Source organism: Dermacentor albipictus, chromosome 1 (assembly GCF_038994185.2).
Source record: "Dermacentor albipictus isolate Rhodes 1998 colony chromosome 1, USDA_Dalb.pri_finalv2, whole genome shotgun sequence".
In the NCBI taxonomy this organism is placed as follows: Eukaryota; Metazoa; Arthropoda; class Arachnida; order Ixodida; family Ixodidae; genus Dermacentor; species Dermacentor albipictus.
In genome coordinates, this window is record NC_091821.1 from 78,941,725 (window position 1) to 78,960,268 (window position 18,544).

Genomic DNA, 18,544 nt, shown 5'->3' on the forward strand with positions numbered 1-18,544 from the left:
CCCCTAACCAGGCCCCATCAGCAATTTTAGTTACACGCTAGAAGTTGTGAAGTGCGCCATTAAAGGAGCGTTCAACAGAAAAAAATTGTACAAGTTGAGTAGTAGATGAGATAGAAACAACTGAAACGTTGCAAGGCCATAGTGTGAAGAGGTAAGCTACCCGTCCTGCGGCAGAGGCTCCCTTCAGCTGCCTTGCACAGTGCCTGCAACTGACATTCCACTTCTGCCTTCTCCCATATCAGAGCCAAAGACCCATTTGATGTTTATGTCGTGAACAACTACCTCTTCGTTCCTTTTTTCTCTCTCCTTTTAAAATTTTCTGCTATGCAATGTATTTTTGGAGATAGTATTGTTCTTTACACAAGAATCCCCAAGTTGTTTGTGCTGCTGCTGGCTACTTCTGCATTGAATCACTTGTGTGACGTTAAAGTGCCACACATGTGATGCCATTTTTGCCGGCCGGAAACGAGAGGCTCCTCTGAATGAGAGTGCAAGCTTTTTGTAAAATTTTCAGCTGTTTTCATGGTTTACATCAGTGTAATACTCAGCAGACAAGACTGTCACTGCAACATCTATGTGCCGCCATTGCCTTGCAGCGCCCGAACCTGGTAAGGGCCCTTTTAAAGTTTCCCTTTTCATCTACGAAAACAAAACATTGATTTCCTACATTTAAGCATGCCAAATTATGTACTGCTATTTAGTAAAAAATGCAAGATGTCAAACGAACGTTTGCATGCAATTCTACACATTTTAATATTCATGTTAATGCCACCGCTAGTTTAGTTTTGCTTTTTGTTTGGCAAACAGGGGCCACATTTTCCTGTGATCCCTTTCCTTTTCCATTCTTTTCACCCTCCATCACTGGCTCAGATGCTGCCCAACTGCATGATAAGAAAAATGGAAAATTAAATGGACCATCACGAAATGCAGGCCCAGTTCCCTAGTACACAACACTACAGAAGATATTTCGTGAATGTGTGCAGAAGTATGTATGTACGTATGGGGGGGGGTCCAAAAGTAACAAGAATTGTTTTTTGTTATTATCAGATTACTTGGAACTTTCGAAAACGTCAATCGCCTTCAAAATACTCTCTCAGAGATGCAATGAACTTGACCTAACCCTTTATTATTTATTCAAAACTGTTCGGGCACTCTACAAACTTGTCAAGCTCAGTGCTTCCGTCATATTATTTGTTATCACCTACACATGTTCAAAATGCTTTCCTTTAAGCACTCATTTTAGTCTTGGAGATAAGGAGTAACAAGGGGCGAGATACAGGGAGTAGAGAGGGTAAGGTAAGACAGCACTGTTATCCCATTTTTGTCAGGAAGTGCTGCACACTCAGTGTTACGTGGGCGGGAGCATTGTCGTGGCGCACAAGCCTGTTGCCAGAGTTGCACAAATTGTGACGTTTCCTTCTAAATGCACCACGCAACCCAAACATAAAAACGCTGGTTGACTATCTCACCTTGCAGTACCAAGTTAAAATTAGCAAGCTCTTTAATATAAAAAGAAATTTCAAAGAGAGAACAAAACTTGATGTTCACACTGTTTTTCGCATCTGCCATTGCAAAACTGATGCAGACAGCAACAGAGGCTCAAAAGAAAGCAATGCAGTGAGCAGACAAAAGTTCACATAAGGATTCTACTTTTTGAACTCATGTAGACGATAGTGTAGTGTGCATGCAGTACGCAACTACCTTACCACCTCAGTAAAAAAATTCTCTTTACTTCTGGGTCCCCCTCGTATGTGTGTGCAAGCATGTCCACACACACCAAAGATAACTGACAAAAACCACAGGCAAACCAACAACCAAATCTCCAAAAGGCATGTTATGTCAGTTAGCCAGCTCTACAAAACATACCTTCGCTTGTTTATTTTCTGTGCTGTGCTTGTTTCAGCAGCACTGCTTGGCCTAAATGAGTGCACATAACTTAATTCTTGAGAACCCAAATTTTGTGCGAGTCAACCGAAGTTGCAAAAAGGCAAAGACATGCACTTTAAGATCACATTAGGGTATGTCACTTAGCCCCTTAAGTGTTTTGGACAAGCTCAGCTCGTCAATGCAATCCTGGTTAATTTTGCTTTGAATGAGCTCCCAGCTTTTCAACAGTCATAATCTCATTTTCAAAGGATTTGGGCAAGTGGCAGCGTTTGAAATCCACGGTTTTTTGTTTTTTTTTGTTTTACTACATAGATGTTGGCACTTTTTCAGCACCTCGAAGGCCACCTTCATTCAGCCTTCCCATTCTACAACATAGATGGCAGCCATTTTGTCAGCGCTTGGCAGGCACAATTATTCCTGTCTTTGTTTCCTACTACATAGATGGCAGTACTTTGTCAGCGCTCCAAGACTGTGTTTTTTGTGCCTTTTGGCAGATTTTAACGACAGTGTCTGCCACTGGCAACTCGCATGTGAGTCGTGCATGCAAAAAGCCGCTGCTCGATTCTGACCCATCTTAGAAGTGCTAGAATGCATAAAAACCTTTCTTCGGTGAAGAACTTTGCTTCGCAGAATAGCTGATCTTGAAACAGGGTAAAATAAAGCCTCTTTCCTTGTTTCTAACAGAACCGTTTGTGGCACTGACAAGTACATATCTGTTGCAAAGTGAATAGGTGAAATGAGGTTTTCGTACTTAAAACATAAAGCAAATTGGTTGAAAAAGCTTTAGTAGGGTTTTCGATGGAGTGCACTTTGAAAGTAAGCCATATAAAAAAAAAGCTAAATATGGTCACTTTTGCTAAAAAAATAAAGCCTTAAGGAGGCCCTGAACCACTTTTTATCGAAGTGGAGAAAGAAATTTGAAGTGAAGATAGGCTATTTCAGAACCACTTTGCTGCAAAAAGTACTTCAATGCATTCAACAGAAGTAAAGTTATCGGCAATCAAACATGGCCTCAGCTGCGCTCCCGTTCCTCCTCCAATGCCTTGCACTGTGAAGGCTACGGCGGAGACGTCACCGTGGCGCGCAGTTCAAATTTCCGATTTGGTGCCTATTCCGCGCTAAACGTATGTCAAATGCGGCTGTCCTCAGAGAGCCACAGTGCGCTTAGCCACTGGACTCATGGCGGCACCTCACAGCAGCCACGGTGTAGCCGAGCACAGCAACCAATAGCAGCCACGTATTGGAGTGTGCTTTATGATGAAACAAAGCACACAGAAAAGAGCATGGACCATGGGGTTTTTGAAACGAGAGAGTTTTTTGAAACGAGAGGTGACTTCGCACTCCGCTTGCAAGCTCCATGGACTGCGTAGGACAGCAGAACTTGGCTGAGATGTTCACAACAGCGTATGCTACCCGCGGACTATGTTAATTCACCAAGCCCATGGGTGGTTCAGGGCCCCTTTGAGGGATTAAAAATGTCAAATTGCCACAATGTTACAGTATGACTTTTCTCACTCCTCACAACTGCAGTCTGCAGTATTAGTCAGCGATAACATTTAAAGGCTGCAAGTTATGCTGCTTAACTTCTGTGACAGCAACACAGCTTTTGAATAAAAAGTGACGCAAAAAAAAAAGGAAGCAAGCAAACTCTAAAAGGAAAGACAAAGAAGAGAGCTTCGATGCCATAATAATAGAAAAAAAAACTTGCACACTACCAGTCCAAATGGTTGAACTTGAAAGCATTTTATGGTTAAGAAATTGCGAGTTTTTCCCTCGAGAGCTGGGCGAGAGCCATAGTTGGGCTATAGCTAGTGGTTAAATTCAACCTTATGATGTTCCTTGCGATTTATTGAAATCACAGCCCACGGACACATTTACAATCCGTCCACCATCAGAATGCAGTCTCTGTAGGCAAGTATCGAACCCACGACCTCACGTCTAGAAGCAGGACGCCAAAGCAATTGAGCCACAATGGCAGGTTACATGCTGCAAGCACGACACATTTTCACCTTACGGTATGTTAGCAAAATTTGTTGAACACCAAACAAGAATTGCAGCAATTGTCTCTCAAAGTTCACTACCTCTTTCTATCTTCAAGCCTAGGTTTACATAGCAATTTCTAGGAAGTGAAGTTTTTTTCAGTCACTTTGCTTGATTTGAGCCTCGAAGTTTTTGTAAAAAGGTTTACGAGCTAATTACACAACTACGACTTCAAGAAAAGGCTTTAAGAATTGCGGTTCTCGCTGCCCTCACAGCTGCCGGTTAAAGGCACATCAACATGAACAGTGACCTGCAGAAGTAGCAGGAAATGCACAATCTTTTTGGCGTCACTCTACTAGGAAGGCAGTCCCCACTAGAGCAAAGCAGTGGAGCAAGGTATGATGCAAATAAATTAAATAAAAATTAAAACAGTGGCTAACCCCAAAGGACTGCTTACAGTTGGCACTGAGTCATGCCAGCTCTCCTAGTGCACAATCTACTAAATGAAACCTGTAAATACTGAACTTGCAGAAAAGTGCCCATGAATTTGGTATGGTAAAGTGTTATGAAATTTGACTACTAAAACTTCTTCTAGATTTCTTTTTTCGGTAGTTTAACGAAATCATGGTTTTTTTGACCAGCATGAAAGACCCATGCAAGTCATGCTGACCAATGTACAAGCTATTACCCTCGCCATCCCGCTCAAGAGGCTGTTAGCATATCTTGGTGCATGGCCACAGCGCTAAACATCTGTGCATGGTGAATGCCATTGCAGTGCAAGCAGGTCTATCGGGTGTGAATATGATCTTTGTTCTATGCAATTGTACATTTTGCTATGCATTCTCACTGTAGCTTCACAATTCTCAGAAATTGTCCTATGTTAGGGATAACTTGATTTAAGAGGGATTCATATAAATCAGGTTTGACTGCATGGTCCTCTCCCTACTTTCTTTTCACATTATTTGTTCTATGAGAAGTACGGCATCTTAGCATGTTATCTACTTTGTATCTGCCCTCGGCCACCCACTGTTGTACGAGGCAAAGTCAAAAAGAATGCACAGTTCAGATACACAAAACCGAAGTACCTTTGCAAAAGGCCCACTTCAAATAGCGTTTCGCCATGCACTTCACCCATCTGTGCGGATTGGCCCAACACCCTGAGGGGAGATATCGCGTGACCACAGTGCACTCAATATGGTCAATCCCTTGTACGTACCGCACCAGGGAGGGGCGTTGCTTAATAGTTTCTGGGAGTGAAGAGTGAAAACCCCTAGAAAAAGTACTGTAGAATGTCAGAGTAGTACAGAGGCACCTGTTTGCCAGTTGGACAGGCATATGCATAGCACAAGAAGTTCTACGGCAGTCAGTGAAGTCTGACTGAAACACCTCATTCTGGCTCAGTATCAAAAGCTTTAAAGTTCATGAAAATGCTCATACCAATATGAATGAAGTGGTTGTGAAATAGAGCATTCTACATTGCATGGAACACCATGTTTTTCAATATGTTGTGCATTGCAAAGTGTCCACTAGGTGAGCATCAAAACAACTAACGCCAGACATAAAGCAGCAGTAGATGAATGTGTGCAGGATGCTGTTACGACACTACAAAATTGAAGGAGATATATTTTCTCCAATGAACTTCCTTAGGGGACGAGTTGTCATATCCACAATGCCCACCTGATAATACTATGAACAGCCATATAGAAAGTGAGCAACCAAAGAGTGAAGGTCAAATTCATCACAAAGATAAAGAGGTTCAGAGAAGTGCAGACATGGCATGGTGTTCTGGGACCATGTAGAGAATTGAATTGAATTCTGGGGTTTTACGTGCTAAAACCACGATTTGATTATGAGGCATGCCATAGTGGGGGACTCTGGATTAATTTTGAACACCAGGGGTTGTTTAACGTGCCCATAACACATGGGACCACGTGCATTTTTGCATTTCACCCCCATCGAAATGCAGCAGTGGAGGCCAGAATTTGATCTTGCGACTTCGTGCTTAGCAGCGCAACACCATAGCCGTTAAGCCACCGAAGCGGGTAGGACCATGTAGAGACAACACTCTAATATTACATCATGAAATGATAAGTTTTCAAGGTGCACCATATTGCAACCTCCTCATGAACAAGTTGAAGCCTTCCACAAGGTCAAAATGCTGTGGTCTGCTCATGTCTGGTCTGTTTATCACATAAAAAAAACAACTTATGTGCTTGTACATGGCATGTATGATGACAAAAAGCAGGGTTTGCATTTTGACAGCATTCAGCTGGTTGCATACTGGAACTTGACACTAGCCACAGATGAGGGCGCCAAAAGTATACATAGTGCTGCATTTTTGCTCCTGGTATCACCCAAAGCATTTTTTTTCTCCTGAGGAATCTAATTGTTGGACACATGTGCCGATTGTGTGAGGCACTAGGTTGACTGCTTTAAATCCTTTCTATTACGACAAAGAAAAAAACTGCAGTTACTTTACGACTTTGCCCCATATTTACTGAATACTGATGTCAAGGTACGATGGCAAGATGCATCTGGTGGGGGAAAAACAAGGTTCTAGGGCCAGAGTTTGTAAAGATTCGTTTTACATTATTTTTGTATTTTGACACTGGCTGGCATGCCGTGATGCTGCCATCAGTGACATGATGAGATGCTCAGCACGACGGATGAAAAAAAAGAAAGAAGATGAACTGAAGGATGAGGTTTCTTACAAAATACAACCCTCATGCAAAATCTTTGCATGCTGCATCATAAGCAGTGTCACCGGGTTGAAGGGATCGGTGCTCATATCTCACTTTTATAGAGGAGTACTCGCTAGGCCTCGCAAAATTCTGCTAAGCAGGCAGGTGTGCTTCTGTGTTTCTCAACTGCCCTGACCACAAAACACTGTCATCAAGGTTATAACGCCAACAAAAGAAAAACTGCTTATTTAATGAGTGCACTGAACAACTCAATTATTAAATGCATTTGAAATAATAAGAAAAATATATGGACAGCAGGTAATGATCCCTTCCTTCACACCGCATATTGGGTGTTGCACAACAGAACCATAGAAAATTTTGCTTCATGGTGGGTAACTATAACATGACAACACATACCAAAACAGGAAATACATACAGAAAGCATGGTGTGCACCTTTCATGTTGTCCAAATGTACCAACTAGACCAAAAATTCCTCTAGTTTTGAGAGTTTACAGTTTCCTTACAGCTAAATGTACGATAAAGGGACACTAAAGAGAAAGTAAATCATTGCTAATAAAAAATTCGTTGAGAATTCTATTTTCAATATATTGAGGTAAAAATTTGGTTATCTAAGAGAAAATGAAAGCCAAACTTCAATTTATTAAGTTTCACGCCAAAACCTCAGTGCTGGCATGTCAGTGTGATGTCACATAATTCAAAGTACTTTCTCGTAGTTTTGGGTCATTGTGGTAAAGTAAAAGTTCTCGACATTTGCTAACCTCAATGTTTGGCTCCTTTATAATACAATATAGTCCAACTTTAACTATAAATGTCTCCCTAGACCTGAGCGCACGCCATCAAAATCCATGACACCAATCTCAAGAATCGCATGCAGGTCGTAGGGAGCTGCCCTATGGTATTTTTCCTGCCTTTCAGCATGATGGTTCTGGTCACTCCTCGAGTCTGTGTTCTGCGTCACATCTAATGAGCTGTAAAAGTGTCACTTTCTGGTTTTGGTATGGAAAACATGAATATTTATTAGTTGTTTCTGGTGTACCAATACACAGCCGTCTCTGTAGCTACTCTATCACTACAGATATCCTTGGTTCAAACATCTTTGGGCCTTAAGTAACAGTCTTAAGATGCTGCTCTGATCCTTCCCATTACAAATACAAAGCGCCATAAACCAAGCAAGGTGACAACCTCTAAAATGAACAATGAATGCACCATCTACTTCCACTCATTTTCATACGCTTCTTCTGCTCTGCTATTCACCTGTGTAGTAATATCACAGCTCTTTTGGTTATTGTTACTGGCAGCAAAGCCCCTGCGTAAAACCTTACAGACTGTTCAAGCCTTGCCTCTAACTTCTGCACCTAACTTTGTTGATGTGACTCATGCCATTGCAACTCTTACACCATAAGCCACTTTTTTTTTAACCTTTCCTTTAAATCCTAGCTATGGAACAAGCATTCAATTGGCAACATGTGCTTTGATCCCAACTTAAACGCACTGCGAAGACAACATTCTTGAGAGGCCCTTGAGAAGCCTTACTACTGGAAATGTCTACTTAAAAGCTACAATTCATGGAAAGGCACCGTCTAGTAAACTCTCTGGCAGCCCACCGCACAATACCATACTGACTTTCTCCACCTCTCAGTCAGCCTGAAGAATAAAGCCATGCGCAGCTTTTCATGAATAACCCATGCCGTTGTTTTCTTTTCAAGGCATGACAGTAGAAACTTCCTCTAGCTATTTCAGAACAGCAAACAAAAATTGAGAAATGACTCAGCAGGCTCCTTCAAGAAAGGCAAAGTGACGAAAATTTCTTTTTGTAAATGGTATTTACAACTAACTTGGGGAGCAGCCGAGTCCATCCACACGCAACAGGGACAGCTGCCCACAGGAGGGAAAATTTGACTGGTCTGAAATCTGGCAGCTAAGCTTGGCAGACAATAGAGGCTGCAGCGGTGCAGTGATGTGATGGCACGTTTCACTTGTACTTCTTGTTGTCGGCATAGCTTGATGATGCCTCTGTGCAGCTCCGGCTCCCCTTACTGCCAGCCACCTCAACTGCACACTGCCGTGGAAACCAGCCCTTCAGCCTGCGTGCTGGAGAGTGCAGTAACCCCAGTGAGTAATGACAGAACAGACCTGATGACAGATTAACGCGTATTCTCGTGTAAGGGCTGCACATTCTTTTTCATAAATTTGGGCTCGCATTTCATTGGTGTAGCAAAAAGTAAATAAATTTGTATCTGGTTTGAAAAACTAACATGCTTGCCGCCGTGTGAAGCAACCTTGGGAAGCCTTTATTTTAGCTTCATTTGCTACCCCATTCGTCATTGGTGGCATGTAACCGCGGAGTTGGAGCGGCTGGAAACTGGTTCACCGCAAACATGCATTACAAAGGGAGTGCAGCCCATACATGAAGAATTTTTTTGCTTAAATATTTAGACCCAAACTTCGAGGTGTGGCCTTCCCACAAGTATATACAGTACAGCCTAGCTTTCTAGGAACCCTGCTTAAATGTTGCAGCAGCAGAGCAGTGTTGCCATACATTTTTTTTCTTGCATAGCATCAGCTAAAACAACATTCAATATCTGCTAGAATTAAAAAAAAAAAACATTGGTTAATAAAAACATCACACAAAAAATATGCGCAAATACAGTATGCAGACAATTTATAAGCACTGCAAATACCAATTATTATGCTAGTAACCGTGAAAATACTCCAAAGGAATGAGGAAGCACCGCACTTGTGGGCCTAGCCTATAACAAACCAACTAGGTTTGTTTAGTCCTGCGTAATCAGACTTTTCCTGTGAAGTCTGTAATGTAACTGTGGAAGATCTTAGCAATTCTTCCAAGCACAAGGCCTTGAAGCTGGAAACTGCAGTGTCATGGCTGACAGTCCACTCACAGTCCACTAACAGATCAGTTCAACTTCTACCTATCAAAAAGAAATGCAGAAATTTTTATGTCACTATGTGCCCACAAAACTTTTCCAGAGTGCTTTAAATTGTGCTCTGATATGCATCCCTTTTAGTGGACGTTTGTTTCCTCCTCTTTCTTTACTATATAGTCAAAGGTTAAAGCAAAGTGTAACAAAGTTTCAAGATTTCTTTAAAGCTATTAAGCAATTTTTCCTAGTTCCGTTAAAAGGCATTTCTAGTTGTTTGGAATCAGACAATTGACTAAAAATATTTTGCCATTAAATAACTGCAAAATATGCAAAATATGAAATGGGCGAGAGAAAGTTGCAAAAATGTGAGTTCAGTCATGCAATTAGCTGCTAACTGCAACTAGAAGTGGTCGATGCAAAAACACGTTCAAAGCATTAACATTTAACCGATTACTCACAAGATTTCGTTGAAAACTTTGCACTTTCTAACTCTCCATAAAGCCAGTGCCTGTAAAGAGAAAAATAATTTAATTAACTAAGGATGATGTTTTAACACCCTTTTTTAGCTGTGTTACCAAGGGGACAGCAGCTAGGCTAAGCATAATAAAGGAGAAGGTTAAAATACTGCAAAAGCAATAAAATCCTGTTATGAAGTCTGTGCCCCTATTCTTTTTAGCCAAATTATGGCTGTAAATGCGAAGTCAACACATCCATTCCCAGTGGTGGACCTTTCTTGGACTGGCCCAGCGCCTTATCTGCCGGTAGCTCTGCGGCAGGGTGCTGCGGTCAGTTGTTGAAGATGGCGGTTGTGCTTCAAACGTCCGCGGCATACAAGCAATTAAGTGTGATTTCGTTTTCTATGGAGCAAGGGATGAACGCTTATAGAAATACACAGGGAAATGCAGCCCAAGTATGAGGAAAGGTGTCTCGCTTTGAGAAGTGCGAGGTGGTGCTGTTGCGAGTTCGCAAAAAGCCATGAAGACTTTCATGACAATGAGCATTCGGGGAGGCCGTGTTTGTCGCTGACTGATGACAGGAACATCTCAAATTTAGTGCTGTGGAATATCTGAACCGGTGTGGGGACTATGTGGAAAAATAGTGTATGTAGAATAGTACATATATTTGTAATTGCCTGTTCTACCTTGTTTGGGCTAATAAAAAATAGGGGCAAGGACCTTTTGATTCGCCCTCACAAAATAAAACTACAGCTTAAAGACAAGTGGATTAAATGAAACTTTTTAAACACACTATGTATGCTTATGCATAGGCCTGGCCAAAATGTAACCCTGTAATGCCAAGCCTGTCGCCTATAATATGCCTCATTCTCAGTTTAATACAATTTCAATGCTTATCTTTTCAGAAAGAACTGCCCTGTTGATTAATTTATCAAAAACTGTGGAAATGCCAAAGAATTGTTACACAGATGGGTCTGCTTGATGCTCACCGTACAAGTGATGGTCAAGAAATGGCATGGCACTTCTCAACTCTGCAGTCAACAAAGGATGCCATCGCTGGGTTCGATGACTATCTCACATGGTAAAGAGACGGCTCCAGAATCAGACCATTGACAAACAGGGGTTCATTAACTCAAGGTACACTACAGTATGGCAGCCATGGCTTACGGACAGACTCTCACCAGCCCAATCGAGTACACATGAGCATTGCACTAGGCTGACTGAGCTGGAGAAGTTACAGCAGCAAAGGTCCCACGAACAATTAGTAGCAGACCTGTGGAGCATCTGCTGTAGTGAGGACGTCTTAGCAGTGCAGAGATTAGAGATGCAAGGGTGCCCAGAGGGCAGTCATAAGAATGCCAATCAGGGCGCACCCTGGTGACATGCGACTCGACCATATGCATCTCAACCTGAGAAGGGAGAAGCACAATTTATGCAGGAAGTAGCTCTGGCCTTGTCTGCCACTTTCCCACAGACACAGTAGTTTCCAGAGATCAAGCTAGGCAAATGGGTGTCGACTAGGGCTCGGCGCCAATTAAAAACTTCAACCCGATTAATCAGTACTTTTTGATTGATTAATTAATAAATTCATTGAATTTGTGGATTTACATACATAGGCGAAAAAAATAAAAGCCGTTCACTTGTCATGATACATATACACTTTGAAGAGAAAAAAAGACATACTATTTCAATCGATAGTGGACTTTAATATTACTTGAGTGACACTCTGCACAAATGGACATTCAATTTTACAAGCATTGCGACAAGTTCAGGCTCACTTTCTGCCGGCACCATTATTACATCAAGTTGTCAACCACAGCCTCCTATATACTTATAAACTATACGAGGCTATCCATCAATGCGGTTTGTCAAAAAGTTAAAGAGGGCAGCATCTGTTTTTGTTCCGTGCCACACCTCCTCCTTTGTTCAAGCACTGAAAGAAAGTAAGATGCTTTTGGCTACCTCCCCTTCTTCTGGCTTTATAACATATATATATATATCCCCTTCTTCTGGCTTTATAACATACATATATATATGTTATAAAGCCAGAAGAAGGGGAAGTAGCCAAAAGCATTTTACTTTCTTTCAGTGCTTGAACAAAGGAGGAGGTGTGGCACGGAACAAAAACAGATCAGGCATGCACCAGCCTTGATGCCTCCCTGCTTCTCTTGCTCAACAGCAAGTAATCAGGAACCAGTCCCGACTGTGTCTGGCAAAATCTTGGGTGCAAAACCTGTCGAAATGTTTAGTTTTCCTATTCCTTTTTGTGTGAGAAAACTAAACATTTCGACAGATTTTGCACCCAAGATTTTGCCAGACACAGTCGGGACTGGTTCCCAATTACTTGCTGTTGAGCAAGAGAAGCAGGGAGGCGTCAAGGCTGGTGCTTGCCTGATTTTGGTTATGTGAGCTTAACTATCAATCAAGATTAAAAAATAAGTCAGAATTAATGCGTTCATCAATTAACTGGAACATTAATTGATCAATCACCCCACGCTAGCATCAAGACATACAAGTTGAGGATAAAATGTGGGAAGGCACCTCGATCCCCAACTAGCTTGTTTACGAAATATTACCACTACAGGCAAAAGTGCTTAGTTAATAGATTCAAATACTCTGCCACCTGCCAGATGTAAAAGTTGAGCAGCTTGTTAGCAGCAATGCTGACCATATAATGTGTGGCACAGTCTGTACTAGAGAGAATGCTGCATAAATATAATGTTAAATAGTTTGGAGAAATTATGGAGCACTGTTGAGCATGTCCCCAGTATGAAAATCTTTTGAGCATCAATAAGCCTTTGGCATTACAGGGTTAAGTTGCAACAGTAAAAACATGTCAAAACATGCAAGCAGCCCTCTTAAACTGTGATTTTCTTTTTAACAAGGCAATATAGAAAACCACACACTCACTATCAGCCTAAATTCCATTGTGAACAAGTAAAAAACAACTCAAATATGTTGTTGCTTTTCCAGATTTGTCTGCATTCATTTGTAACAGTGACTTAATTCAGACTCTAAAACACTACATTTGAGACTGTTCAATGCTTATAAACTGACTACAAGTGATTGCATGTCACGCTTCCATGTCATTATGAAGAAGAGGCCTTCTGATCAATTATTTTTTGTTCATGTTTCAACTTATGCAGATTGTCCATTTAACTTCATAATGCTTTGTACTCCAATTTGACACAGTCATCTAGCAGCCAATACAAGAAGATTTGTTAACATATTAAATACGTTTTCTTGCATGTTTCATTGCTCTTTGAGAGATTTCAGTGAAGCCTTAAAATGAGCTCAGTGGAAATTCGAGGGGTTGAGACGGAGTAATAAAAATAAACTTTATTTCTACCATAATGCTATAAAGGGAACAAACTAGGATTCGTCAGAAGCAAACTAAGGAGCTGCAATAAAATTTGTTGTAGTCAGTGAGCGAAACCCAAAACGACCACCAGACAGAGACAGTTGGTCTACCAAAAAATGCTAACAAAAAAGCCTGCACGTGGTAGCATGAAGCCACAACATTTGTAACATATTGCTACATCAGGTGTAAAGAAATCTTTCATTCATTAATAGTGACACATTCTAAAACTATATTTCACACACATGTAACATCCATAGCTAATGTACAAAAAAAGTTTTCAAAACGTGGCAGCAAAGTTTAAAAACAGGCATAAAGTAATGCACAATGCCTCTAAACTTGATCCCTTTGCAATTAACTCTTTAATAAAAAAATGAAACAGAGAGAGAGAGAACTAAACTTTCATTTTCTGAAACGGAAATCCGAGTCAGGACCCAGTTCACTCTAGGTTGGAGGATTCACTATACCAGGAACCCTCTGGCTTGGGCTGCTTCTTTGGCCCAGGTGACGAGACTGCGTTGGTCATCCAGGCCATCAGACGAAACCTTGGCCTCCCACGTTTCAGTGGTGGCTTAGATCTGCGGTGAGTTGGGGTGCTGTTGTTGTGCTTCTATGGGGCTACTTGGAGTCGTCTGGTGGAGCGTGTGAGGTGGGGTCTCCAGATGTGTCATGCAGTGGGCAATCCTGGACCATGTGTTGCAGGGTGTCTGGGACGTTGCAGTGGGTGCATGTGTACGAGTACTGTCTGTGCATGATCATTTCATATACGTAGGTGTTTGTCAGTAGGCGGCGGAAGGTGACTTCTACCTTTTTGCTCAGATTCTTGTGTGGTGAAGGGCACGTTCTTCTGCCGAGTCGGTGGTGTTGCAGAAGCTTGAAGTACTTTAGGGCGATGCCATCAATGTTGGTGGCCGGCCTGGTGTGGGATGGCAGGAAAGCCCAGCTGGTATGCTCGCGAGCAGCGGCGTGTACCGCCTCATTTCCTATCATGCCCTAATGACCTGGAACCCAGTTGATGTGGGTGTCGGGGAGCGAGGCGCATACGAAGTGATTTCGAAGTATTTTGAATGCCGTTTCTGGTATGTGTCCTTTTTGATAGTTGCGAGCTGCTGCTTGGGAGTCTGTTAGGGTTAATGCTACTTCAGGGCAAGTTGTTATTGCCAGAGGGATTGCTGTTTCCTCTGCAATCTTGGCGGCTCTTGCTCAGATGGTGACAGCTGCGAGTTCTTTGCCTTGGTGATCCGTGATGCTTAGGGCAAAGGTGTTTCATTTAATATACCGGGCAGCATCGGTGCACCTTGTATCAGGGTGTCTTGCATATTTCTTGCTGAGTGCACGGATTCTGCTTTGTCGATGCTCCTTATGGTACGTTGGATGCATATTGCACAGTATACTTGCAACGCTGATACAGTCCCGGAGTGCGGGCAGGATTCTTGCTTTCTGGTCTGTGTCTGCAATGTAGCTTTCATTGTAGATGAGGTAGCACAAAACTGCACGTCCGCTGGGTGTGAGCTTGAGCCGCTCTAGTTGGCCGATTTTATAACTCTCAACAAGCTCTTCCCATGCATTGCGGATGCCGAGCTTGAGGAGTTTCTCCGTTGATGCCATGGGTGCAAGGGTCAAGGCTACTCTGATTGCCTTTCAAATGACAACAGTGAGTTTCTTGATTTCAGCTGGCTTGAGTATCAAGTAGGGAGTTCTGTGGTTGATACGGCTATTTAGGAGAGCTTGAATTATGCTTATGTTGAATTCCAATGGCGGAGTCGGAGCAGCCGACGGACTCCGCGAGCGAGCCCTCGACTCTGGCGTAGAGCAACGCCTCCGAATCCGCGAGTGGAACACAGCCTGCGCAGCCAGAGCAAGGCGGAAGCGGAAGTTCTATCACCGAGTTACCCAGGGTACCTTGCGTGTTGTCATTTCCTTCCGCTGTTTGCTCCCAGAACCGCCACACCGGTCAGTTGACTCTTCAGTGTCGTTCACCTGTTGTTTTTTAAAAGTGCGGAATGAATATCTCGCCAAGCGTGCAGCAGCTTTTGCTTCCTCGCGAGTCGTGACTGGTGGCGCCGCCCAGCAGACAAACGTGGTAAAGGAAATACGTCACGCAGAGTTCCGGTCCACTCCGCCGATTTTGGCGGAGCATCTTTTTCTGCTCCACGGTGTGACTCCCGCTCTGAATCCACTCCGACTCTCTCATTGGAACACCTTACTCCCGCCCTCACTCTGTCATTGGAACAAACTTGCTCCGAAACGAGCAGAAAAACTTGCTCCGACTCCGCCATTAGAATTCAACATTAGTGTCTCTTGCTCCTTGAGTCCTCTTTTTTGGTTTGTGATCCTCTTGACAAGGTGCATAACTTGTGACAGTGCGCACTGGAGACGCGGGAGAGTGGCCACCCCTGATCCGTCCTTGTTGATGTGAAGTCCAAGTACGCGAAGGGAGTCGACTATAGGGATCTTGGTTCCGTTGAGGGAGACGCAAAGATCGGGCTTGATATAGTTGGGCGGTCTTCCTCGTGTCCATGCTCTCAGGACGAGAAGCTCCGACTTTTCAGGTGCGCACTGGAGACCGCAAACTTGGGGGTATTTTTCTATAGTATTGACAGCTTCTTGTAGATTGTGTTCTTGTTGTCAAGTAGTAGGTGCTTTCGTTTAGAGTATAATGTCCTCGAAAAAAAGGGCACGGCATAGGTTTGGGATGACGTTGAGTTGTTTTGGTAGCTTGATCACTGTGATATTGAATTTGCAACGAGGACAGAATCCTGTTTTTGCATGCAAGTGATTCTGTTGATAACATAAAGCAAGACACAGGTAAAAGGTAGTGCTAGAAAGATGAAGTTAATTATAAAAACTTTTTGTAAATGTGACAAAGGTGGCCTTCACTCCACACAGGTTAAAAAAATTAAATTACGGGGTTTTACGTGCCAAAACCATGATCTCATTATGAGGGATGCTGTAGTGGGGAACTCCGGATTAATTTTGACCCCCTGGGGTTCTTTAAAGGGCCCCCGAAATGGTTCGGACAAATTTTGTACACGTGTAGAGTAGAGCTAAAGTTAACCATCTGCACCACAATTTGTGTGAAACATTTCATATTAAGAGAGCTACGGACAATTACAAGTTACCCTCCTCAATAGTCATGCATTTTCTCCTCAACTCGTTCGCCAAGTGATCGGGGCTAACCTCCGCCTTCACTGGCTCTGCGTCATGTTGGCAAGCCGTGTCATTGACTTCCGGTTCTCTAGGAGCGAGCGCGCAAAGCCTCTCCAAACTCTCTGCCAGCTGCTTGGCAGTAGACTCCAAGCGAGAGCTATTGAAGCAGAGCGTGTGTTGCGAGCATTCTGTCGCAGCGCTGAACGTGTCTGGTACTCCGGTAACCATAGGCAAACTGGGTGTTTCGACGGATGGCTGGAGGCATAAACTCAACTTGATGAAGGAACTTTAGCGAAGACGTATGTGAGCGGCCTGATCGGTCTGCACGGTCCAGCCACCCGTTGGCGCAGAGCTTAACAAGTCAAACAAAGTGCTAATGTTGCTCTAACGAAGTGTAAAACATCGTAAACATTTATAAAAACATTGTGTTAACGATTACACTCCTGCAAAAAATTTACGCCAGTAGCAAAGAAGAATACATTTTGTTACTTTTACTGTGTGTGGCTGAGCTCTGTGCCACCAGGTGGCTGCACCGTGCAGACCATTCACATTTGCGCTTCTGCTCATCTCGTGAAACGACAAGGTCAAACAGCCAGGCCCTGTCCTCTTGCGCTTGCGTTTATCCTAATACCAGACTAAAACTAAAATATCCGTTTATCCTAATACCAGACTAAAACGCTATTGCGTTAGTAATCTTCCGGTGTAAAGTGACGGCCACAAAACGCAAATCCTAGTGCTGATCGGATAGCAGCAGTCCGACGCGCTGCAGCCAGTCCCCTCGTCTGCTGCCTTGTAGAGGGACATATGTCACAGCTTGACATATTGCCAGTCCCTATGTTTGCAGCCCGCAACGCAACAAAGTCGAATCATAGTGCTCGCGAAAAGACTGAGACCGACTCTGACCGCGGAACTCTCATCAAAATGGGACACGTAACAAAAGCAGACGACGCTTGCTGTGTGCCAGAAGTGCTTAAGAGTAGTGGGAAATTGTTCTTGCACATTTTTATAGAAACAAATTAACTAACATTCCAACTATTACGAACATCATTTGTTCACCATAAAGGTGGAAAAATTATCGATGACGCACCCTGGGCAGCGAATCGGATAGCTCGCCCTACTGACGTCAATTAGGCGATTTACGTCATATGGGTAGGGGTGGCTGAAAATTCCGCTAAGCAGTGTGCTGCGATCGGCAGCGATGTACATTTTTAAAACCTTATAATAAATTACACGCTTTACATGGAGCACTTAGATGCATCATTTAATGATCAGAAGGAGCTACTCTAATGACTCAGTACAAACTCATCAAAATCATTTCAAGGTCCCTTTAACATGCACCTAAACCTAAGTACATGGGTGTCCTTGCATTTCGCCCCCATCGAAATGCGGCCACTGTGGCCAGGATTTCATCCTGCGACTTCATGCTTAGCAGCACAACACCAAAGCCACTAAACAACCACGGCGGGTACACATAGGGTTGGTTTCACTACACATTTTGGATTTTCTTATTTACATGTTTCAACACAACACTCTGTATTGCAGAATCGCTCTTTCTCAAAGAAGCTCAACTCTCTGAATCACCACACTTCCTTTTTTTTTTTTTCAACGCTACTCAAAGCAATGACGTATCCCATAGTGGATGCTCTTTTGAAATAGACAGCTGATGACACAATAACAAAAAGAGAGAAAAAATAAAAAAGTTGTTTGCAACTTCAGTCTTCAACAGACACCTTACACCATCTAGTGTTGTCTACAACAACCACAGAGCAGAGGACGGGCTCAAATCGTCCTGAGGGCTGCATGAGAAGTAAAACAGCGCTGGACGAGTTGGGCTCTTCGCACATTTTTATTAAGTGCGCGCATGATGAGCTCAGCTCGTTTTTCTTCCGGAAAGGGTTATGCAAACATACTAACTGAAGACAATTCATGTTCCAAAGCTGTATTGTGGGCTATGACAGGTGCCATCGGGGGAGTTTTTAATTTTGACCACAGTAAATTTCTTTGATGTGCATACTGCCTCCATATGGTGTCCACTTCTGCCGAGATTCTCACCTCCACGGTGGCTTAGTGTCTATGGTGTTCTGCTGCTGGGCACAGTGACTACGATAGACAAACTGCATACACGTGAA

General features: G+C 43.0%; 1 protein-coding gene across 3 annotated transcripts in view; it reads right to left on the reverse strand.

The window, feature by feature from the left end:
* LOC135915078 (palmitoyltransferase ZDHHC6-like) overlaps nucleotides 1–18,544 on the reverse strand; it is a 56,576-nt gene that overhangs the window by 4,254 nt on the left and 33,778 nt on the right. For 2 of the 3 annotated variants that reach the window (XM_065448060.2, XM_065448059.2), the window contains 2 exons: nucleotides 9,911–9,960; nucleotides 8,350–8,661 (listed from right to left, as the gene is read on the reverse strand). In XM_065448060.2, the coding sequence (XP_065304132.1) occupies nucleotides 8,543–8,661; nucleotides 9,911–9,960 (169 nt within the window). In that variant the 3' untranslated portion in view covers nucleotides 8,350–8,542. Of the gene's footprint in view, nucleotides 1–8,349; nucleotides 8,662–9,910; nucleotides 9,961–18,544 lie in introns of those variants that run through there. The other variant, XR_010568503.2, reaches the window with a different exon arrangement.